The sequence below is a fragment of the Amborella trichopoda genome, chromosome 9, assembly GCF_054954075.1.
Source record: "Amborella trichopoda isolate Santa Cruz 75 chromosome 9, AtrichopodaSantaCruz75HAP2 v2.0, whole genome shotgun sequence".
Taxonomy (NCBI): domain Eukaryota; kingdom Viridiplantae; phylum Streptophyta; class Magnoliopsida; order Amborellales; family Amborellaceae; genus Amborella; species Amborella trichopoda.
Genome location: NC_142344.1, coordinates 49,704,081 through 49,728,895, shown reverse-complemented (window position 1 = coordinate 49,728,895; position 24,815 = coordinate 49,704,081). Strand labels below are relative to the sequence as shown.

The 24,815-nt window shown below is 33.8% G+C and overlaps 1 protein-coding gene across 1 annotated transcript; it reads left to right on the top strand.

Moving 5' to 3' along the window:
- Positions 1 to 8,589: 8,589 nt before the first annotated feature.
- Positions 8,590 to 11,484, top strand: LOC18441687 (Leucine carboxyl methyltransferase). The gene is made up of 3 exons (XM_011627792.3): positions 8,590 to 8,994; positions 10,148 to 10,772; positions 11,172 to 11,484. Exons 1-2 carry the CDS (start codon positions 8,640 to 8,642, stop codon positions 10,768 to 10,770), a joined length of 978 nt encoding a protein of 325 aa, XP_011626094.2. The 5' UTR covers positions 8,590 to 8,639; the 3' UTR covers positions 10,771 to 10,772; positions 11,172 to 11,484.
- Positions 11,485 to 24,815: the final 13,331 nt, after the last annotated feature.

Genomic DNA, 24,815 nt, shown 5'->3' with positions numbered 1-24,815 from the left:
AAAGGAAAATCTTGAAAATTAACAGTCCAAAAAATGAGTTACAAAATATACTATTTTCAAAATATGAAATCCATTGTTTGCTCATGTCCATGCATCCTGATGTCGAGATGATCAATTTGAAGATATTTGAGCATCCAAACAACTTCTTGTAGTAAAAATTTTGAGGTTGGCTCTAATTTGATTGATTGGAGCATCGGCTCTATATAAATTTTTCCCATCTTGTAATGCCAATATGGGGCCCACCCCTGCTTTGGAACTTTGACTGGGTGACTCGCCTACCTAATTGGCCCTTTCCATCTAGATCTCCAATAGCTTTCTTTTAGATTACGCACAACCTCCCTCATCCATGTTTTTTATTTTTTCTCACCAATCCTGCATTTGGTTTGGTTTGGTTTGTTTTTTTTTTTTTCCAAATTGTGAAGGTTCTCTTCGAGTCGAATAATTCAAATCTAACTAGGCCAAGACCATATCCAATACTCTTTCTATCTAAAAAGATTAGTGTGTCGTCTGATGTTATATTTGTGAAAATTATAAAAACTTATACTTATTTCTTAATACAATATTTTTTTTCTTTTTATGTGTATTTTTATTAGGAAGGTGATTCATTGTATACATTACTTTCTTCAGTAGTATACAGTTTTGTAACTCTATAAATTGGGACATTTTTTCACATTTCAATATGTTTTGAAATGTGTTATTTTCTTTAGTAGTACATAGCTTTGTAACCCCATAAATTAAGACATTTTTTCACATTTTCAATAAGTTTTGAAATACGTTACTTTCTTTAGTAGTACACAACTTTGTAACCCTATGAATTCGGGTACTTTTTTACATGTTCAATAAGTTTGAAATATATCTTCCATAAGGGGCTTAAGGCCCAAATATACATAAATACAATTTCTTATATGGTATCAGAGCAAAGTTCTGTTCGATCGATTTTCTGTGACTCTGCTATAGACAGTTTTCAAGAATCTGCAATCTCGCAAAAATCTAGTCACTCAAGATAAGCACTCGTTCTCTTTCCATTCTTCGGCAAAAGCTCCTCCACAGTATTTTCAAATTTGTATTTTTTCATGCGTTTTTTTTTTTTCCATCTCTTGCATCAGTACTTTTTCTCACAATATTGGGCAAGCTTATAGTATGTAGGTTTGGGAACATGGATTGCCAAGATGAAATTATCAAAGGTTGATCCAATTTTGAGAGAATGAGGTTTGGAAGGCTACGATTTGAGCAAGTATAGTTAGTCCCCAAATAAAGATGGGTCCGGTTTGTATAGAGCCGAGGCTTTAAACAATCAAAGTAAAGCGCACCTTCAAGTAGTGGCAAGAAATGTAGTTTCAATACTAGAAATCTTTGTGATAGCCTTAAAATATATTTTCATCTTTAATTATAGAATTTAAATCTTAAAAAATAGTGTATATCAAGCAGATATATGTAAACTTGAAAATCTTGAAAATTGACGGTCCAAAAATGCATTACAAAACGCACTATTTCTAATGCTTGAAATATTTTTTTTCTCATGTTCATGAATCTTGATGTTGAGATGATCAATTATTTGAGGATATTTTAGCATCAAAACAACCTCTTCTAATGAAATTTTTGAGTGGGCTCTAATTTGATTGTTTGTGGTTTGCTTAGAGCCTAGGCTCTAAACAATCAAATTAGAACCTACCCTCAAATAGTATCGAGAAATGTGGTTTCAATACAGGAAGTCTTTGTGATATCCTTAAAATATATTTTCATCTTTATTTATAAAGTTTAAAGCTTAAAAAATAGCGTAGATTGACAGATTTATGAAATCTTGAAAATTGACAGTCCAAAAATGCATTACAAAATACACCATTTCCAAAACTTGAAGTCCATGTTTTTCTCACATCCATGCATCTTGATGGCAAGATGATCAATTTGAGGATATTTGGGCATCAAAACAACCTCTTCTAGTGAAATTTTTGAGGTAGGCTCTAATTTGATTATTTAGAGCCTCGGCTCCTTATAAACTTTTCCCTATACGTAGTCCCTAGATAAAGATGTCCAACATTCAAGTTTTTACTTGATTAAAAAAAAAAAAAGAAGGTGTGGTTTGTATAGAGCCAAGGCTCTAAGCAATCACAATAAAGCCTATCTTCAAATTGTATCGAGAAATGTGGTTTCAATATTAGAAAAATTTGTGATAGCCTTAAAACATATTTTCATCTTTAATTATAAAATTTGAAGCTTCAAACATATTGTATTGAATAGATCTACGAAAACTTGAAAATCTTGAAAATTGATGGTCCAAAAATGCGTTGCAATATACACTATTTCTAAAACTTGAAATTCATTTTTTTCTCATGTTTATGCATCTTAGTGTCGAGAATTTGAGTATATTTGAGCATCAAAACCTCTTCTAATAAAATTTTTGAAGTGGGTTTTAATTTGATTGTTTAGAACCTCGATGGTATATAAACATTTTCCAAAAAAAAAAGCAGTTTTTCTTGGACCTTTTTATATTCTCCCGTCATCGGTCTTGTCTACATCCGTGTCTAACCTTTTTTGTTTTGGTTGTTGATAGGTCCTTGTCAACCATCACAGCGTCTCTTATCAGGCAATCCTTTGAGGCTGGGCTTGGACGAACGACTCGACTTGGTCTGAGTGAGATACTCGAGTAAGTCTTGATAACTCGTTTGAATGGTATATATTTAAAAATAAATATATATAAAATGTTAAAATGATAAAATAATCTAAATAAAGAGAATATTTCAAATAAAAATTTGACTAAAATACCAATGTTTCAAAGATATTTTATTAGTTTTTTGAATTGTTTTTTTATTCTTATTGAGTGTACACTATAAATATGCATGTATCTACCAATTTTCATATGAAATGACTTTATAAAAAATACTAAATAAAGAATTGGAAATGGGCTCGGATCAAGACAGCAGAGGTTAATTTTCTATAGCCCAACGTATCAAATTTCATTTTTATGTAACCTTGTTAAAAAAAAAAAAAAAAAGGGGATAAAATAGAGAAGAGGAGTAGGTTGTTTGGCACATGGCTTTCCTTTAGCCGGTCTCCCCCTTCTCTCTCCTTTGACGCTGTTCTCACCCAAATCCTATCTTTCTCAATTTCGGGCATGTTGTCCTCAATCTCCTATAAAGTCTCTCTCTACCAACAAATCAATAGCATCACCGGTCACATGATCATAAGTCAAGCAATAGCTACTCATAATCGGATCCGATGTGAAATCTGATAGCTTAGATGTATTATAAAGTTCAAAAATATTTCTTTTAAACTTTGAGCTTGATCAATGAAATAAATACAGCCATCGGATTTGACATCCAATGGTCAAGATTAATTGTGACCACTTTGTACAAAAAGTAAATGATCTCATTATATATTTTGCTATAAATTTATGTCTTGCCAAAAAAAAGTAAATTTATACAGAAACTAGATATCAAACAAAATTCCAAACTTCAAACAGCTTCAGCAAATCCTCAACAATGTCATTGATTTCCCCATGTTCAAACCCTTTTTATCAAATCCATTGTCTTTCTCATTGGAGGTTCCATTATCTTGAGGAAGGGGAGGAATGGGTGCTGGAGTTGGGGTAGGAGAGGAAAAAGAGAAATAGAGGGCCATCCAAGAATAATGAAATTGGTATCCAAAGATGATGCTTTAGACATAGAAAGATGGTGGTGGAGTCCAAGATGCTGAGAGGTAAAAAACAAGAAACCCAAAATGGGAAGAGGGACAGGAGAATGAAAAGGGGTGAGAGAGAGAGAGAGAGAAATTTTAAAAAATTTATATTTTTTTAAAACATTTTTATGTGCCTCGAGTTGTACATACAACTTGTGAGCGAGGCTGAGCCCGGCCACAATATTAAAGTAATGAAAAAAAAAACTCTATTCTTTCTCTTTCCCTTGATTCTCACTTTAATATAAATGTATAATGGCAGATTCTCTTTCTTTATTCACCACTTCTTTTTCTTTTTGAACGTTGTAGACTTATTCCAATGCTTCTCGTTGGACCTTTCTTAGGATAGGACTTGTTAATGTTAATATATATATATATATATATATATATATATAACCTTTTCTAATTTCAAATGTGATGAATATAATCTCTTTACTAGGCTAAGTGGAACACTTAAGTCACAATAAAAAAAACACTAGAGAAAGATATCAAAAGCTGAAAATACGGCATCGAAACAATAACAACAAATACAATAAGGAATTGCAGCAGTTATGTGGCATTTGGGAATAAATTCATCCACGAGTAAGCAGATAATGTCCCATCCTCGTTAGCGGATCGATCAGCTGAAAGGGAACCATGATATAATGCGGAAGAAGTGGTAATGATCGGGCGGTCCATCTATCAAGTGAAAGAATGGATTGGGTTTGCTGTTTGAGAGCATGAATATAGGCCCCATTCATAACTACCCTCAAATTTTAAGGGCAGATGCATTGTTTTGCTTTTTAAAAAAAATATTTTTATAATATTTCTTATAGTTGTGAGTTATTTAGATCTATAGATATCCAAAATTTCAATTCCTTGGGATATATATAAAAAAATGAAGATTGAAATACTCTGGACCATCCAATCCAAATATGAGGGTTGAAGTCGGTAGTGTTTTAGGTGATATATATTGTGAAATTTTTAGAAAAAGAGCCTAGGCTTAATTAGTTAGCAGTTGATGATTTGCAGCGCTATGTCCTAAGCTAAATTCCTATCAAAATTAGGGATCCTTTTCCCATGGACACACAAAAAAAAAAAAAAAATGTGGAGTTTCATAGGTATTTCGTTCATTCTCTTCTCTGACAAATGTTTTATGCTTTTAACAACTTCATGAGGGTAAATGCTTTTTATAACTTCACGAGGGGAAGAATCATAGAATATAAAATAAAATTGAAATACTCATATGTGCTCTTATCCATCCGTGAGGATGTTTCAATCATTATATATATATATATATATATATATATATATATATATATATATATATTTTATATATATATTTGAAGGTGAAAAATATAGAAACGAATATGTTAGCTCAATTTGATGTAAAGAAAAACTAAAATAAAATTGAAATACTTAGACTTGCTCTCGCCTTATATCGAGTGTGAAATTGCCTAGACCTATTCTGAAAACTCTTTCATTTTACAAACATTACCATATCATTAGCAAAAGCTTAATTAGCTAATTTTTAGATCTCCTAATTCACGAAATTTCAGCTTAAATCAAACATAGATTTTCAAAACCCCCGAAATTCTAGATTGGCTAACCAAACAAACTATTTTGCATTACCAGATACTCAATTTTCTGCCTTTAAGATTTCAAAATTAGAAATCTTTTATTCTAATTTCAAGTTCCAGTTGCCAAACGTCTACCTAGGGTTCCAACACTAACAGATACAAATTGGAACGGGTTATGGTACTGAACCTGCACAACCCATTTGGTGATTCATTTGAACAGACCCTCAAGGAATATTTTCCACTTCATTGTTTTTCCCATATTCATTTTTATGTCATTACTTATGAAATAAAATATGGGCCATTGATGATTTTCTCCAAAGCTTAATTTTTTCAGAGGGTACACACTTCGTAAGGACGTATTTTTTATCAAGAGGTGAAGTGGTGAACTAAGAGAAGGATTTCCATAAAAGAAGGATAAAAAAATCAAATAAAATCTCAAAAAATTAAGAAAATAAACACAAAAAACAAAGATGCAATTTGTTTTAATGTCATCGCCATCAGCTTTTTTCTAATTAATTGAGGTCAGCTACATGAATTCTAGACTACTATTTGGCTCTATTAAGGGCTATACTTCATTGAAGCCATGAGTTCCTATATCTTTTCTCAATACTTCTAATCATGTTCTTTTGAATTGAGCCCCTTGTCTTTTTTTAATGCTCCACTTGAATTAACTCGCACCTCCTAACAAGTATTGTATTGGGTATGCGTTGAACATGGTCAACCTACCTAAGTTGACTTTCTCTCATTTTATCGCATATTGGTACCACACCTAAATTCTCCTTAATGTATTTACTTGCATAGCTTAATTCAAGTTAGAGAAAAAAAAAATAACCATGGGAGAACTCCTCGATTTGTTGAAAATTTTTATTTTTTGTTTTATACTTGTATGTTTCTCTCCATTTTCACTGCTTCCCTTCCTTGAGTTGAGTCAAATATCAGAAGCAGTATTTGTCAAATCCGATTTGTTTCAACCGAAGAGGCCGAGGCCCTCAGATTTTAGGCCTAGACCAAATGGAAACGAAGCTTGATGTTGTCGCTTTGATTTGATTCGGGCTGCTTTGAGCAGATTCAGCCGAAGCTTCGGCCTCTTCGGCCCAAGCAAAGAAATATCTATACAATTTTATTTTATTTTTGAAATTTTTTTTTTAAGTTTTTTGTTATTTTATGTATTTTATATATAAATATTTAATCTATTTATATTAAATTAAAAAAATCTGAAGTCTTCCCCTGAATCGGTCGAAGCACCGAATTGCTTCATTTTTCTTACCAAACCGAAAAAAGCTTCTAAGCGAATATGACAACATTGCTCAGAACTCAATCTAAATCAAATATTATTGGTGGAAAATCAATGGCTCAAATGAATGTGGATAACTCTACGCGTTGAGTAGCCATCACATATATGCTTAGGAATCGTGGCTTCAATTTGAACAGGTTTTTGTAAAATCAAATCGGAACGGTTAACCGGACATGGGCCCATAAGTGGTTTAACCAGCCTAACCGGTCAAACAATGGATTCAATCATTCTAACCGGGCAAGTCCTGGGCAAGACAAAAAAGCGTTGAAAAAATAAAAAAGACGAAAAAAAATCTACTAAAATATAAAAAATATATAAAGAATGATTAAAACAAAACACATTCAAATGAAGTTGAAAATTAATGAAAAAATAAATTTTAATGAATCAATTTTTTAATTAAAGTGAGTATTAATGACAAAAAAAAAATTTAATTTTTATCATAAATGTAAAGAATATTTAAAAATACATTACAAACCAAATTTCTTGCTTTTGGGAATTTATATACATGTTTTTGAAATTTTTTTACGTATCGCGCGATCACTAAAGCTGCCAAAAATCGGAACCGGTCACTCTAACCGGGTAGTTAACGATTAGATCGCCCTGTTTTTCCAACATCTTCAATTAATTTGGTGATTTTGTTGTAAGGGACATTTGGGTAATTTCAACGAATAGAAGCATCCAACAACCTGATGGTCTATGTTGGGTCCTTAGGGACCCACCCCTTAATCTCCACCCTTCATAATAGACAATAGAAAACTGGATGTAGCGTCGTGTCAAGTCGTCCCCAGGGTCTTCGATTCCACTTACCTTGAATATGAAAATCTTCAGTTCAACGTAATTCCAAAGCACTTTTTCTTGTTCTCATTATTTTTATTTTTCTCTGCTCTTCATTGGGAAATGGATGTGGTTTCTACAGAGCCGAGGCTCTAAACAATCGAAGTAAACTTTCAAATAGCGTTGAGAAATGTTGTTTCATACTAAAAACATCTTTGTGATTGTCTTAAAATATAATTTTATCTTTAATTATAAAATTTAAAGTTTAAAAAATAATGTAGATTCAACAGATCTATGAAAGCTTGAAATCTTGAAAATTGACGGTCCAAATATACGTTGTACGATTCACTATTTTCAAAACTTGAAATCCATTTCTTTCTCATGCCAATGTATCTTAATGCCGAGATGATCGATTCTTGATGTCGAGATGATCGATTTGAGGATATTTGAATATCAAAACAACTTTTTCTAGTTAAATTTTTGATGTAAGCTCTAATTTGATTGGTTAGAGCCTGGGCTCAATATAAACTATTCGTCACATTAGTGAAGACAAAAGTTGAGCCACACAACCCAAACCCACACTTTTATGAGCCCTATCCTGATCCGTCGAGGAAAGGATATGCCACCGATTTATGGTCTGGTTTATGGCATGTCGCCCTCCGACAGTGATGGGTAGGGGTGGCAACGGGTTGGGTCCCGACCGGATCTAATTGGACCTGAAATCATCGCATCCGGCCTAAAAATTAAAATGTCTGTATATTTAACTATGTAAATATATTTCATATATATTGGGGTTTGAAACTTATTATCGGACCTAGACCAAACCTGAATAATGTTCGGGTTCGGGACTTGACCTGTTGGGTCCAATTTTTGGACCCATACCCAGACTCATATCGGGTCTACCCCTCGGTTCTCGGGTCGGGTCTGGGTCCATTGCCGGTGATGTTAGAATCATGTCTCTTTTTTGTGTGGGACCTACTCTCTCCCTATTTGTCTATTATTTAAATAGATGGCGATGACCCTAGACTATGTAATTGAAATAGTCCTCAAAAAGCTAGTCCATAACCCCAAATTTATATATCCACCATCCATCAGGACTGAGCCTCCATAGATCAATATGGGGTGCAGGCGTACAAAGCCTTATATCTCATACTCCAAGCTTAAAAACCTCGTGGACAGTTTTCAGTCCTGGAAAAGGGGGAGGCTGTGCTTTTTCCCCTTATCTCCTTATCCCGAAGGCTCCAAAAACACATGTAATTTTTACAACCCAAAAACACAGAAAATAGAGAAGAGCATAAACAACAAGAAAGAGAGAGAGAGAGAGAGAGTGAGTGAGAGAGATGTGGAATGGAGAGGAAGAATGGAAGGTGCCTGAAGTGCTGAAATGCGAGGGAATAAGGGAGCTTCATGCATGGATGGAGGAGGAGTGGGACTCAGTGGAGAGAAGCTCTTGCCAGACGGCGGCGGGGAGGGCGCTGTGGAAGCACGTGATCAAAGACCCGGTGGCGGAGATATTGGCCGGAGAGGCCCACCTAAAGACCCTGCATGACAAGATGAGGAGGGATAAACAAAACAATGCCCGCGAGATATCGGGTGTGGTGCTTGCGGTACGCACCCTCTGGTTCGATTCCAAGCTCGAAGCTGCCATCAAATCCTTTGATGGAGCTGATTCACAAGTTGTTCTTTTAGGAGCAGGTCCTCCCTCTCTCTCTCTTGAAATTACCCTTCTCTCAAATTTTTTAGGTTGTTGGGTTTTTCATCCTCATGTTTGCAAATGAGTATGAACTTTGTGATGAATTGAGTGCTGTAAAATGTGAAGCATGTCACAAGGTCCTCAAATAAGTGGCAGCAATGCAAAATTTTACAGGTTGAAATCATAAAGACATAAATAAAGGGAAGCAAAGCAAGTTTCAATTATAGGTTGAAATCATAAAGACATAAATAAAGGGAAGCAAAGCAAGTTTCATGGATTGAATATTTGAATCATCAATATATTGATCCAATAATGGTCAAAGGGGTAAAGGTCTTATCGTTGAAAATGTGTTATGGATCAAAGGGGTAAAGGTCTTATTAGATCACTCATCATCGTTATCTGGGTCTTAACCCATGGGGTCGAACTAATTAACTTAAAAATATCAAAAGCATAGCAGGATAACTACATGGCCATTGGGATCCTCACCGTCCGATGGGCTGGACGGTTGTCCAGAGGTGGGTCTGACCAAACACTAAGTTTGTTAACACTAAGTCAGTTACAGTTCATCTTCTCCTCCATCATCATCCAATTCAATAGATGTATGACCTCTATGATCATACTATAACCATGACATATGCATCATAATGACATTTCTTAAACAGTGATTACGGACCCTAAAAATTTTCCTTATATTTATAGGTGGAAATCACAAAGTAGTTCCGGTCCGTCAACCCAATTTTTTTTTATTTTTACAAAATTGTCCCCCATGTCCGAGGGCATCTTTAAACCGAATTTAATTTTTTTTAGCTTTTTCGTTGGTTGGCCACTACCCTAAAGCTTGAGGTACTGCCCTATAGCAGAAAAAACTTAAAAAAAATAAATTTAAAATTCGAACCGAAGATTCCATCCTCATACTAAAAGGTAATTTTGGAAAAAATAAAAAAAATTAAGTTGACTTACGGAGCTGAATGTAAATCACTCTTTCTTTAAATAACAAAGTAGTCATCGAAATTCTCTTACTTGAAAGAACAAATTAGTCTCATCAAAATTCTTATCTACCGAACAAATAAATAATTAAGGGGAAATTAAGTATCATAAAGATTTATATTTTTCATCATTGCAAGACAATGCTATAAGACTTAATGTTGAATGCAGGAATGGATGCAAGGGCATACAGACTCAACTTCTTGAAGGACAGTAGGATCTTCGAAGTCGATCTCCCGAAACTCCTCGACACCAAGACGGCACTCATAGACGCAGCCATGACGCAACAAATGGAGCCGCCCCTCACCTTAATGGCCAAGTCTATGACCAGAGTGGCGGCAGACATCCGAGAGAAAGATTGGCTCGAAAAACTCCAAAGATGTGGTTTCATCCCTCAGATGAAGACTATCTGGATACTGGAAGGTATCCTTTACTACCTGCACCACATCCAGGCGTTGGAGGTCCTCCGCTCGATCGGGGCCAATTGTAGCCTCACACACACTGTGTTACTTGCTGACTTCATGAACAAGTCATTATCAGAGGAACCTAAGTACCACTTCTATAGCGATTGGCCCGAACACCTCCTCCCCACCCTTGGCTTCTCCCATGTGAACCTCTCTCAGATAGGGGACCCCGATGCCCACTTTGGTCTCTTTCATGACCCTCTCAATCTCTTCAACAAATTACGATGCCTCCCTCGGTCTGTTCAGATTCATCCCGAAGACGGCACCCCTTGTCGCCGGCTCTACCTGGTCCAGGCCTCTGGCTCCCCCACAACCCAACAAATAGAGTGATGGTGCCTCATTTTTCTTTTTTGTCCTTGTTTTCATTATATTTATTTTGAGTAGGTATAGCTGGGTTCAAGGCCACAACATCAAGGATGCAACAACAACTCCTTGTAGTTGAGTTCTGCAATTGAACCCATTATTACCTTATTCATCCATACATATAGTAGATAAACTTCTTGAAATTGCACTCATTTGGTTTGGATAAATGTATATCAAATTATATTCTTCTGGAAAGTTTCCAAAGTGCCCTTAATTGAAATGCAAAGGGCTGTGAACCATGGGTAAATTTGGGTTCTCAAAACTTGGCAATAAGGCCACCTAGTATTTTTCCCTTTGAGCCTATTCTATACTCCTAAGGAGCTTGTTATTGCAATATTCATATGGAGCATCTATTGTGTGTTGGTCAGGTGAGATTGGACAAGGGAGGGAACATCAAATTGTATGTGCACAGAGATCTAATTGAGTACAATCTCCACCATCCAACAATACTTAGGGACATGAGACTCTGTGCTGAATTTGTGCCATCAGGAGGATATCTCAATAATTTTAGCACCAGATGGATGCTTGGTAAGAAAATTTAGGAATGAACATGGATATGTTTTTTCTTTTTCTTTTGAAAGTTGGAAGTAAGAGACACTTTTTTCCAATTGGAAGTAAGAGACGCTATGCTTGTGATTAACTAGTGTTTAAAGACAGAATCTAGGAGAATTTCTTAAGAAACCCTCTCTGATTTGTGCTTTCAACTTAACAATTAAATTTAGGTAGAGATTGGTGGGATCTATCAAATCACAGTTCAAAGATAGATCTAATTTTGAAAGATCAATCCTCTCTGAGAAACTCCGCAGTGTCGACTTGAAATCGCACAAAACCCAAAAAAGGATCCAAGAAAACAAGGAAAGAAGAACTATAGAACTACAAGTTTTTAAAAATTAAACTAGAGAAAGGAAAGAGAAACTTATGTGGGAAAGCCTGAAGTTAGGCCCGTATTAGCGCCACCAGTTGTTTACTCCTTGATGTGTTCTATTTCTTCTTGAAATATGGCTTTAAAGTATTTTTGGGGCCTATGAGATCTTGTTCCTAGGGTTTTTGAATTAGGGTTTTCCAGAGATTTTTAGAGCGAATTTTGAAGGGATTTGGCTAAGTGTTTAGCCTAGAGTTGTTTTAATGTTTTCATAGATCTAGGTTTTCCTAGCCTTAGGAATTTTTTTGGGTATTTTTGTAGTATTTTTCCTAAGATATTTTGTTGTAAGGAATTTTCTATAGGATTTTGGTTATTTACCCTCATATGTTTTAGGGTTTTTAGGTGATCTCATTTCTAAGGGAATTTCTGAAGGTTTTTTATGATTTTTAGTTATTTTCCTAATTTTTTATATACTTTTGTATAATTTTTTTGTTGATTTTCTATGATTAGGGGGGTTATATATGCTTTGGGTCCTAGACATCGTCTAAAAAGTATTCTTTTGATTCTTAAAGTTTGATTGGTTAAAATGTGTCCAAGAATAGATACAGAATAACCAATAAACCTCTAGAAAGTTCTAGTTGCATCGTTGAACCACTTATAGAGACCAAAATGAAATTTATGTGAACAAATTTGTTCGGACCATAACTTTCAAATTGTATATAAGATTTGAACCATTATTGGACCTTTTGAAATATTTTTACATCCTCTACAATTTGCAATTAAGTGTGGTCCAATTTGAGCGAATTTCAAATGGGTCCATAAGGCTAGAATTTTAGGGTATTGATTTTTGGTTTCTAGATATTGGGTTAGTGTTCAAGTTAGTTTTCTATATTTATTAGGCTCAGGGGTGTCTCGAATGATTAGTTCGGAGTATTATGTATGTTTAAAATCTATATTTTGGGTTTGAGAAGATGACTAGGGTGTTGGCAAAAATTTTAGGGGTGGTTGTCTACAACTAGAAAACCTACAAAAGCATTTTACTATTCTTGAATGAGCAATTTAATAAGGGGAGTTATTTATGACCTCAATATCCAAGTCAAGGTCAGGTGGGGCCAATAATTCCGTTTTTTTTTTTTTTTTTTGAACAATGGGGCCAACGATTTCACATACACATATATTGAAAAAATTACCCATCCTTGTGAGCAAATTTTAGATCAGGATCGTCAGGCCAATGGAAAGAGTCCAAATACACATATATGGGAAAATTTACATATTCTCGTGACCTAATTTCTACAACAATAGCTCATGGTTGAAAAACTCCTTCGAATTACTTATTCTCATGAGCTATTTTTGTAGACGTCCTCATCTTCACCATATAAACAATTTTTTTATTCTCGTTTGACCAATTTAGAATTCTTAAAAGCCTATGCTATAATGGACGGGCAACATTCATGTTATATTCTTTATCCTAAAGAAGTATTTATTCTAGATTTATTTGATAACATTGTTAGCCATGGAGGAAATTTTGAATCAAACAAATTTCACTAGATAAAATGTTTTGGGAGTTTTTGGCTTGGAGCTAATCTTGAAGAAATCAATTCATGGTAGTATGTGTGTGCATGTGTATATGTGTGTGCATTACTTCAGTTCAAGTCAAACTTGGCCTAGACCTAGACATAATTTGGTTACTTGTATCGAAACTAGAACCCCAGGGTTTAAATCTAGACTTGAGATAGGTCAACCCAAATGGTCACAATTGGATTTATGTGGTCCTTCAAGGCCTCGACACCTTGTACCTTTTATGTTTTATAGTGGGTTTTGAGTCCAGCGGAAGTATAGACCTATAAGTATCCAGTAACCCATCGGGCCTAGGCGGTTTGGGGCCCGAGTGGTGTCTTGAGTCCAAAAACCATAACCATTTGTTTTGGATTGTAGGCTTAGTGGGGCACTATATCCCAGTTCATAGGGGTGCCCACAAGGGATTGAGAAAAGGATATCTCGATGAGATATAAGAAAGGATATCCTACATAGTTTGGCGGCTTGTTAGGGCAAGGCGGTAGCCTTGACTTATACATTACTGACTTTCGGCATGTGCATATAACAACCACATATGTGGGAAGCTCCCTTTTCGGGTGATCTACCAGGCTTGGGATGTAAGTATGTTATGAGAAAGGACACCTACACCATGGATTGTATGTGACTACAGCCAGATATATAGTTTAAATAGTCCTTCGGGTGCATATACAATCCACTGAGATTTTAGAATTCTGCTATCTATCAGCTTTGATGGATCAAGTATGAGCATTTGTCATGGGTTCTATTTGGTTGAGTTAAGAAAGTGGTTGTGGTTTCAAGGCCCATTGGAAAGCCCTAGACTCATGTTTCAAACTCTAAAGGTACCTAATTCCCCACCACTAGAATCCCAAATAAATTTATTTTATTAAAATAAGAAGAAATTTTTAAATTTTTTTTTTAAAAAAATTATACTTGATTTGAAGCCTACATAGGTCTAGAAAAATGTTTAAAAATTTTCCAAATAAATGCCCAATGGGCCACACATAGACCCCCATGCTGGCCCCTGGCCCCTCCATGTAAGTATGACACCATGGTGGCATCAACTCCATGATATTACCTATCGAGGTATGTTTGGATGGGGCCTTATCATGGATGAATTCTAATAAAGTTTTATTTTGTAGTGAGGAGAATCTTTGTACATGGGGCACACATGCTAATCTTATAGAAGGGTATAGAGTTTAATATTTCAATTGAAACACTAAGGTCTATGGGAAAGCAAAATTCCACTTTTGTGCCACTAGTCACACCTTCACGGGCCTCATGTGCGAGTTAGTTAGTCACACCCTCACGGGCCTCATGTGCGAGTTAGTTAAAGGAAAGAGAAGAGCTTGTCTTTCACCTCTCTCCTTTCACTTGAAAGGAGAGAGAGGGTATATCTAGACCCTTCGGGCTACCATCTAGAATGTTCTTCTCTCTTAATCTAAAATTTGGGATGGGCGATTAAGGTAATTTGATTTATTCAATTTGGGTTTAAATTGAATTTTCAAAATTAAGTTGTGTTCTAGTGGGAAAATTGGATTTGAAATGAATAGGGAAGTTTTGAGTTTTGAAATTTAGGGGATAAGGGTCTTGAAACCCACCTATTGATCTACAATAGCTAGACATTAATGAATGGATTAGTCTCCAACTTCTCTCAATCTCCATGATCAAGGGCTCTCATTCCTCCTCTCAAGAGAAGTTTCTACACACTCGTCTCCCACCCCTATAATTAGAGGGCTTCACCCCCTCATTTGAGTATCCAATTCTCAATTAGAAATACGGTGCCCATTTAGAGAGAAAAAGAGAAGTGGAGAGTAGGGCGTGGCACTTAAGAGTGTGAGAGGTGAAGGCCATGGCTTCGATAGCCCATGGTCATTATGAGTGATATATAGTCCATAATTCATGTCCCTTTTTCTCCCTCTTTAACGACTTAGAGGCCATCTTCATCCAAGCTTTCTTTCACCATTAATGGAACTTCATAGAGACACAATGGTATTCTCACCTTCTCAGAGGCTTAATTTTGTAGACTATATCATACTCCACGCAATAGCACGTAGTCTACCCTAAGCATCCATGCTCCACGCCATCATTTTGTGAGCTATAAGCGTTTTATTGTCACGCTGTAAGCGTTTTATTATCACGCTGTAATTAGTGTCATAACATCAGTTGTAACGAGATAATCTTTGAGTTTCATGAGAAATTATGATCGATTTCTAAGTTCTCGTCATGCCATATCATAGTCCATATTATGCCGTATACCCTAGACTTCATATCTATGCTCCACACTACCTATTTGTGAATTTTTTGCATCCATAGGCTTGTTGCAATTTGTGTTTAACTCTCAATTACAGCAAGGTAGAAGTTGATTTCCATGAGTTTTATGGCTTAGTTTGATAGTCTGAGGCTCTAAACCATGAAAGTAAGGCATAACTTCAAATAGTGTCGAAAGACGTGTCAGTATTGAAAATCTTGGTGACATTCTTCAAATTTATTTTTTTATGTAACTATAAAATTTGAAGCTTCAAAATTAGTGTAGAACAAGTATATCTATGAACATTTGAAAATCTTGAAAATTGATGGTCCAGAAAATGTGTTACAAGATGCATTATTTTCAATACTTGGAATCGATTTTTCTCATGCCCATACATCTTGAGGTCGATATGATCGATTTGAGGATTTTTGGGCATCGAAATAACCTCTTCTAGTGAATTTGTGTGCCTTAATTTGATTGTTTAGGTCCTAACCCTTATAAAAACTGTTTCCTAGCTTAAATGGTAAAAAACTTGGCATGCTCATGCTAATTTTCCTTCATCATTTGTATGCCTACTGATCTATGCATTTCGAGCGACCCATCATCTTGTGAGATTGCTTCTTGTTTGGCTTCCCATCTTTGAGGAGTGAGGAGAGTCTGATTCCGCTATCGAAGGCACATATCAGATTTGGGGTGTAGTAGTCTTGAGGGATGACCTACGCATTCGAGTTCCATCATTGGCTTCCCATAATTAATTTTTCCTAAAATTGAGTTTTAACTTATCTCAAAGTGAAGAAAAAGTACTTAATTTAAATTTTAATGTAATTTGAAAGTATATGTTATGTTATGTGAAGACATTTTCTTCCTTCATTAGACAAATTGTATGGAAGTGTATTGGGGCTATGAGGATGTATTTTTATTTATTATTAAGTTTGAGAAAATGTGATCGAAGTGGGCATATAAGTCCCACATTGTTGTACTTTTGTTCTTTTACAGCTTTATTGATGTATGCTAGCACCTTTATTTAATAAATTTGTTTAGAAAGTATACTACAAGGGGCTAGTTCATACATCTAATAGTCATAGGGATGAGCTGACCTAATTATAAGCCCCGTCTTTCAAAACTTGTGCGCTGGTTTGATTCATTTATGTGATTTCTAACCATCTGGCTCAACTGAAGTTTCAAAATTAATGGATCAAGGATGTATGGGTGCGGTTACTATAAGATTGCAACCTTAAACAATCAAAATTAATGGATCAAGGATGTATGGGTGCGGTTTCTATAAGATTGCAACCTTAAACAATCCAACGAGGCAGATCTCCAAATTTTATCACGTAAAATAAATTTAGGATTATTTGAAAATATATTTTCATATCTAATTATAAAATTTTAAACTTCAAAAATAATTAAAATCAATTAGATCTATAAACATATAAAAATCTTGAAAACAGACGGTCTAGATAATGTGTTACAGGATGCATTATTTCTGGGACTCAAGAACTTTTTTTTTTTTAATATTCATATATATTGATGTCGCGATGATCAATTAGAGGGTATTTCAACACTAAAATAACCTTTTGCAATGGATTTTTGACGTACATCTTTAATTCGACATTTTAAAGTTGTAACCTTCTATACACTTTTGGAAAAATATCTCCATATGTTTAGGTTTCATTTCACAATAAACCCAAGGTTTTAAAAGATATCTTGGGACATAAAAACTGTAGATTTATTTCTTCTAACCCCTGAGTTAATTTATACCTGTTTTTTTAGGCCAAACAAATCTAAAATGCCATGCTTTTTTAAAAATCATCCTCCCAAACTTCTAAAAAGAGAGAAGGGTTTCATGGAGGTGAGAGATTATCAAGAGGAGAGAGAGAGGTATTTAAAAAAATACGCAAAGAGAGAAAGAGAGTGAGAGATGCAGGAACAGAGAGAAAGATAGAAGTTTGGGGTATATAATTGAAGAGAAAGAAATGATTAGGTTTAGAAAGAACATATTTTTTTCACATTTGTTTATATTAAAAAATAGGTTTAAAATGGTCAAGAGGTTAGAAGATATATTTTAAAACTTTAGGTTTATCAATAAATGAAATCTAAAAATAAAAGATATGGAGATATTTTCCGTAAATATTTTCCGGAATCCATTCATGGGATAAAAGATTATGTTCTGGTGAGAGAAAATGTACACCTTCTTCCATGGGCAAAAATATACTTGTCTTTCTTGTACCTTAAATTTGGGTATGTAATCAATCTGTTTAACTTAACAACCACAAAAAAAGAGTAGTATGCCTATTGGGATAGACATGCACAAAGAAATGCATCTCATTAAAAATGCATAAGGCCATCTAGTGATTTCCCACTAATATTGTTTGAGTTGAAATATAAATAGGGGTTATTTAGATGCCTTTTAATATTTCACGTTATGCATGAAATGAATTCCTTAGAATGGTGCAGTGGGGCTAGTGGTAAGGTTGTAACAGTGGTGGTGGTGATTTGATGGTAATATTGGTTGAGACGGGTGGTGATAGTGGTGTCAGTATTGTCGTGGCATGGTATAACACCAATAAGGAAAAGCCGTTCGAGTCTGCGGGCTTTTCAATTGTAGTCCGCTGACTCAGCAACATCCATCTTAAACAGTTCTTAAAAAATGCCGAGTCGAATCGGACTCGCCCGGTTCGACTCGAAAATCGCAAACAGTGGATCGTATCGGCTAAAAAATCGGAAATCGTCCGGTTCTAGAGAGAACCGGACGATTCTGTACAGCAACTCGCCGATTCACTGTACGGAATCGGCGAGTCCGAACAGTGAATCGGCGAGTCCCATACAGATTTTTTTTTTTTTTTTTTTTTTTTTTTTTTTTTTGTAATAATCCATGATAGATTTTTTTGTAATACTTGATCGATTTTTTTGTAATCCATGATCGAATTGTTTTTGTTTTTTTGTAATCCATGATTGAATTTTTTGTTTTTTTGTAACCCATGATAGAATTTTTTGTAATCCATGATCGAATTTTTTGTAATCCATGATTGAAATGTTTGTTTTTTTTTCTTGTAATCCATGATCGAATTTTTTATTTTTTTGTAACCCATGATCGAATGTTTTGTAATACATGATCGAAATGTTTGTTTTTTTTTTGTAATCCATGATCGAAATGTTTGTTTTTTTTTTTGTAATCCATGATTGAATTTTTTGTTTTTTGCTTTTTTTGTAACCCATGATAGAGTTTTTTGTAATCCATGATTGAATTTTTTGTAATCCATGATAGAATTGTTTTTTTCTTTTTTTGTAATCCACGATTGAATTTTTTGTTTTTTTTTGTTTGTTTTTTTTTTGTAATCCATGATCGAATTTTATGTAATCCATGATCAAATTTTATGTAATCCATGATCGAATTTTATGTAATTCATGATCGAATTTTATGTAATCTATGATCGAACTTTTTTTTGTAATCCATGATAGAATTTTTGGAAAATTTGTGATTTTTTTTTTTTAATCCATGATCAATTTTTTTTTTGTAATCCATGATAGAATTTTTTGAAAATTTGTGATTTTTTTTTTTAATCCATGATCGATTTTTTTGAAAATTTGTTATTTTTTTTTTTTAATCCATATTATTCAAAGAGAAAATGAGAGAGATGATGATTTTGAAGCCACCCTATCCCAGCCATATTATTCACATATCGAGTCCCAACAGCAACAGTGTAGGGATGAGCACGACAGTGCAGGTGAGCAAGAAGGATGTACAATCTTCGGGGATTTTAGATTAGGAACACAACAAAACACTAACACTCAGGGATTTGAGAATAGTCAGACGCCTGCTAATATCGATGATTCGTTTTTAGATCGAATCAATGAATTGTTAAACGAATTCAATCAATGGCACCAGCATGACCAAGAAGAACAATAACGTCGTCTATCATTTTATTTTTAGATCATATGTTACTAATTTTATACTTTATTGTAGTCCATGTATGTTGATATACTTATTCCATGATAATTATATGTTTATCCTTTTGTGTGATGTAAATTAAATGCTGAATGGCGGTTCATGCAGGGAAAGAACATATCAATATTCGCATATTCATTCAAAAACATGAAAATTCTTAATGGAGTACCCTCATTTCTTATTGAATTCCTAAAAAACAATATTTATAATGAATTTTAATAATTTTTTCGGATTTTTTTTAAGCTTTATTCTCACCGATTCACCCGATTCTCGATCCCGATTGTCGATTCGCCGATCCGGATTGGTTTTTTGAAAGCCCGATCCGGGTCACCGATCCGTTTTTTAAACCATTGATCTTAAATATGGATGTTGTAAAAAGCTCACAGGGTTTATGCGGTATAGAAATTATTTTTAAAAAAATCACATTTTAATTATGAAAAATTTTATTTTATTTTTTATGTCCATCATCATGTTAACCTAGATCATAATTCTTAAAATTTTAGATTGAAAGCCTATTTTTAAGATGGTTTGATGGGGGGCCCACATATATACAGTATGAGTCAGGACCCATAAAAAAACCCCATCCTACTAACAATTAGTGGTGGTGGTAGTAGTGGTGAGAGTGTGGTGGTGGGTACTATGATGAGGTTGTGCATCGGATATCCAATTTGGATAAAAAAAGAAGATGAGGTTTTTATAAGGCCTAGGCTCTATGAAAACCAAATAAACCCTCATTTCAAATTTATGTTTAGAAAGCATTTTCGGCAACAGAAATATCCAAGATGGTTTTAAAATTAATTTTCAATACCCACAATAAAATTTAAAACTTAAAAAATAATACAAATCTTGAGGATATATAAATATTTATTTTTAAGACAAAATAGACAGATCTAGATAATTTGTTACTTATTAGACGGGGCTTCACTTTCTTTTTATAGAACTGGAGCCCTATCAAACTATTTTCCTAAAAAAAAATGGGACAAACGGTGATTGGACCTACAAAAGTGAAAAAGTCAAAAGTACGCAATTGTTCAAAAATTCAGTATATTTTTATCCGAAGGGTCACATGGCTTTGTACAGTGAACCAAGCAATTTCTAGGAAAAGGACGATTCTTGATTCTGTAGGATAATTTGAGCTCCCCCTACCTATATATTTAACTATATCATACATTTGGATTCGAAAAATATTACTCGATCGGATCCAGACCTCAAGAGAAAGTCCGATCCAATCCGGACCCGGACCAAAAAAATGGTATGGTACTTAGACTTGGACTAGCCCAAAAATTTAAAATATCTATGTAATTAACTATATATTATATTAAGATTCAAAAAATATTACCGGACCGGACTTAGACCAGAATTGTGTTTGGGTCCAAGATTTGGACCCAAAAAACGACCCGTTACGTTCAAGTTTTAAACCTATACCCAAACTTGAATCAGGTCTACCCTCAGGTCCTGGGTCGGGTCTGGGTCTAGTCACCCCTAGCTTTGCTCCTATCGGTTACTAATTTATTCTACACGGTGAAACGTTGAGACTATTCTACCACACGTGAAAAGAGTGACACGTAAAAGGCAAAGCAAAAGATGAAAAGACCCGTCGGACCACGACTTGTAATTTTATAGCTTTTCTTATTCTCTCTGAATAATTCTCGTGGCAAATTTTCTTAAAGGGAAATTGTCAAAATACAATTTATTTTTCCACTATTTATTGTTTGGAATGGTATACGATGAGATTATTTGCTTTTGATAGGTGGTGTCACAATTATTCATTATTATCTTATGTGAAATTTGATAGTTTGGACGTGTTACAAAATTTAAAAAAATTTATTTTGAAGTTTGAACGTAGTCAATAGAATAAACACAACCACCCAATTTCACTTTCAATGGTAAAGATTAATTATGATCACTTTATACCAGTGGTAAATTATCACAATCTATACTTTTTCTTATTGTTTTACCTTTTTCTAGTTTTCCAATTCTAAATTATATATATTTTGGTGGGTATTTTAAACTTAAATCAAAACATACGGTGAAAATTTCAAAACATCAATATCTTAGAATAAGCTCAAAGTCTTGAAATTTTGAAATTTAAAATAAGATATTATTAATGGAATAAATATATTTAAATTTGTTTTGAAATTGTGACCATTGGATGTGAAATAAGATATTGTGACCATTAGATGTGAAATTTTCAAAACATCGAAACTGTGATTATTGGATGTAAAATTGGGTGGTGGCGTTTATTTCATTAACCAAACTCAAAATCCAAAAAAAATTATCTCAAATTTTATACCAAATCCAAGCTATCATATTTCATATCAGATAATTATAAATAATTATGACATCCTCGTATCAATGGTAAATGGTAAATGGTTTCCTGTATACAATCTCTTATCATAGTGTTTTCCAAAACATTATACCACAAAAAGATATTGTAATGTCCACTTGCCCGATGGACGGTAGAGATTAACCATACAAAGAGAAAAGGGTAAATGTAAGGCACGCCCCGTACGGTATAAGGCAAAATGAACGGTAAACCCTCCGGCTCACCAAACAATATGGGCCGATGCTTCATATTCAATATCAACAGATCCTAAGAATGTGGATTTCATGGAAGGGTACAGTTGTCATACGGATGCATCCGTAACTGTAGAGGTAAGGTGCACTTTCAAATTTTATCATGGTGTATAATTTTGAAATAGAATGTCTTTAGGATTATCTTAAAATCTATTTTTATATCTAATTATTAAATTTTTAATTTTAAAAATGATTAAAATCAAGTAGATCTATAAACATATGAAAATCTTGAAAATAGACGGTGTAGATAATATGTTGTAAAATGCACTATTTTTTAGACTTAAAATAATTTTATTTTTCATAGTCATATATCTTGATATCAAGATGATCAATAGAAGAGTTTTTCAACATTAAAACTACCTTTTCCGATGGATTTTTGAGGTGCATCCGTAGTTCTACATCATAAGGTTACATCCTTATATAAACTTTTTCCTTCATGAAATCTGTTTGTTTTTTATTTTCTTTATGTGAAGTTTAGGGAGCTTAGACTCATAAAAAAATACATAAAGTATGTTAAAAGATTTCATCCTCCCTAGTCCCTACTATACATTTCCTCCCTCACGCAAAACACATACTCTAGATGCTTTCCGATTTCAAAATTTAGGGATGTAATCTTTATGACAAAAAGAATAATTTCGGCAAAAAAAAAATCTAAAATAAACTCTATATGCTAAAGAAAAAACTTATGTCTCAAGATTGAATAAAGACTGTCTATTTTTTAAAGGCTAAATTTTAAACGTCACAAAACTTAAAAATTTTCTTTTAATAATAATTATTTAGTAATTATTATGTGTTTTCCATAATTACAACTAAAAATTATCCTAAAGTCGGTGTTTTGACCAAGGGAGGAGATACACAATATCCTCCCTAGGGAGCATATTATATTTAATCTCACGTAGTCTTTGATTGAACGATTCGGGTGCAGCATTAACTCGTCCCGTTCAAAATTAAAAATGAAAAAATAAAACCGATAATATATGCTTATGTAAGTCTCAATATAAAAAGTTAATAAATAAATAAATAAAATAAACAAACAACTTACGCGGATTTGTCTATAAATCACACGAGAGACTTAAAGTTTCATACCAAAACCTATAGACCAAGCAATCCGCGTGATAAGCTATCTTGAGAATCCTCTTTGGTGAATTTCCTTCATCTTTCATCTACATTTTTCTATCTATTTATCTTTCTCTTTGTTCTTAGAGGGGTTAACCTTCTTTTATAGATAACACATTTATTTTTTATAACTCTCACATTGATGGTCTTTAGGAGTTGAGATCCAAGTGTAACTCCTGTCTTAATTCCTTTAAGTGTAGCGAATTAGGATTAACAAGTTGTCATCAAACTGTTAATCATATAAAATGAGCTAAACCTGTCATTGGTCCACTAATAACTCACATAATAGGATGTCATCCAAGCATACCTATAATTTGATAAAAGATATTTATAAATTAAATAAATTTTGTATATCTATAATAAAAAAATAAATTCTTACAAGAAATCTAATTCCAAACACACCACTGGATTTTTCCTCCAATACAATATCCTATTAAAGCTTAAAAATGGATCTAAGTATATGGTATTGCCTCATGTTAACTACATAGGATTTTACATATACTTCAATATGGCTTTTGTACCATTATTGAAAAAAGAAAAAATTCTGAAAAAAAATGGCCTGATAGGCCACGTGTCCAACCAAGTAAAATTAAACAAAAAAAAATCGAAAAATAGAAATGCATTAGATTTCAAAAATTAATTCGTGACAAGGGATATTTTTAAAATAATATAAAAGATTGGAAAATATAAAAATATATATTCATGACCAAAATACTTTTGAATCCTTGCCAAAATAAAGAACGCACAAAAAAGAATGCTACAGATATTCATATTTTTTTGAATATTTATATTTTTTAATTTTTTTAAGATCCCTAAATTGGACGTCTAGCACTTAAAGCTCCATTGGACAAGTACGAGTTACTTGAACGAGTCCGGATCGACTCCATCAAGTAGTCGAACATGGTGTAACCAAAATGCGGCAATCCGGCCCGTAACTATTCAGTAGGAAATCTTCATCCAACTGGGGAAGTCTCTGTCTAACGTTGACCGGCTATTGTAGCGTGAGACAAAACATTGAGTGGAACGTCATAGCTACCCGCTATCTAGCATTTAACCGCCCTGTACGCATAGTCTAAAAGTATCTCAACCGTCCATTTGGAAATCCTGATGGCACCATTGCCATAATTATTATCTATTAACTATGATCTAATGCAACAGTTGTATCATAGTATAATACAATGAACAATTTTAAAAAATTATATTTGTGGTATATGTATGACCTCAAATTTTGTACACACACCCTCTTCGCTTCAACAATCAATCCCTAAGAAAAAAGTTCAATTTGAACCCTGATCGAAATGAGTCCCCTCGAAAAATGAATCTAGACCATTCAATTTTTTAATATCAAGATCTTAACCTTTATAAACTCAAAATCATTCTTCTTTTTTTTTTTAACATTGTTCATCTAATGATAATAAAGCCATCCAAAAAAATTAGAGATGAAAAAATCCTTCTAAGGCCTAGATCTAAGCATCTTATCAAAATGAGCAGCCTATGTTAATTGGACTAAAAAAATACTTTTTAGGTTGTGTTTTCAAATTTTTCTTTTTTGTAATTGTTCATTAGAATAAAACAAGTGTATATTTCAAAACTTGGATGAAACAAATGACCATAAGATGGTTTTTTAAGGTTGTTGCATCATATTTACTATACAACAATTGCATGAAATCATTGCTGATCATATACATAAATTTTTTTTTATT

Coding starts and splice junctions, on each gene's coding strand:
- LOC18441687 (XM_011627792.3), top strand. CDS start 8,640: ATGTGGAATGGAGAGGAAGAATGGAAGGTGCCTGAAGTGCTGAAATGC. Junction 8,995..10,147: donor AGTTGTTCTTTTAGGAGCAG/GTCCTCCCTCTC, acceptor TGTTGAATGCAG/GAATGGATGCAAGGGCATAC.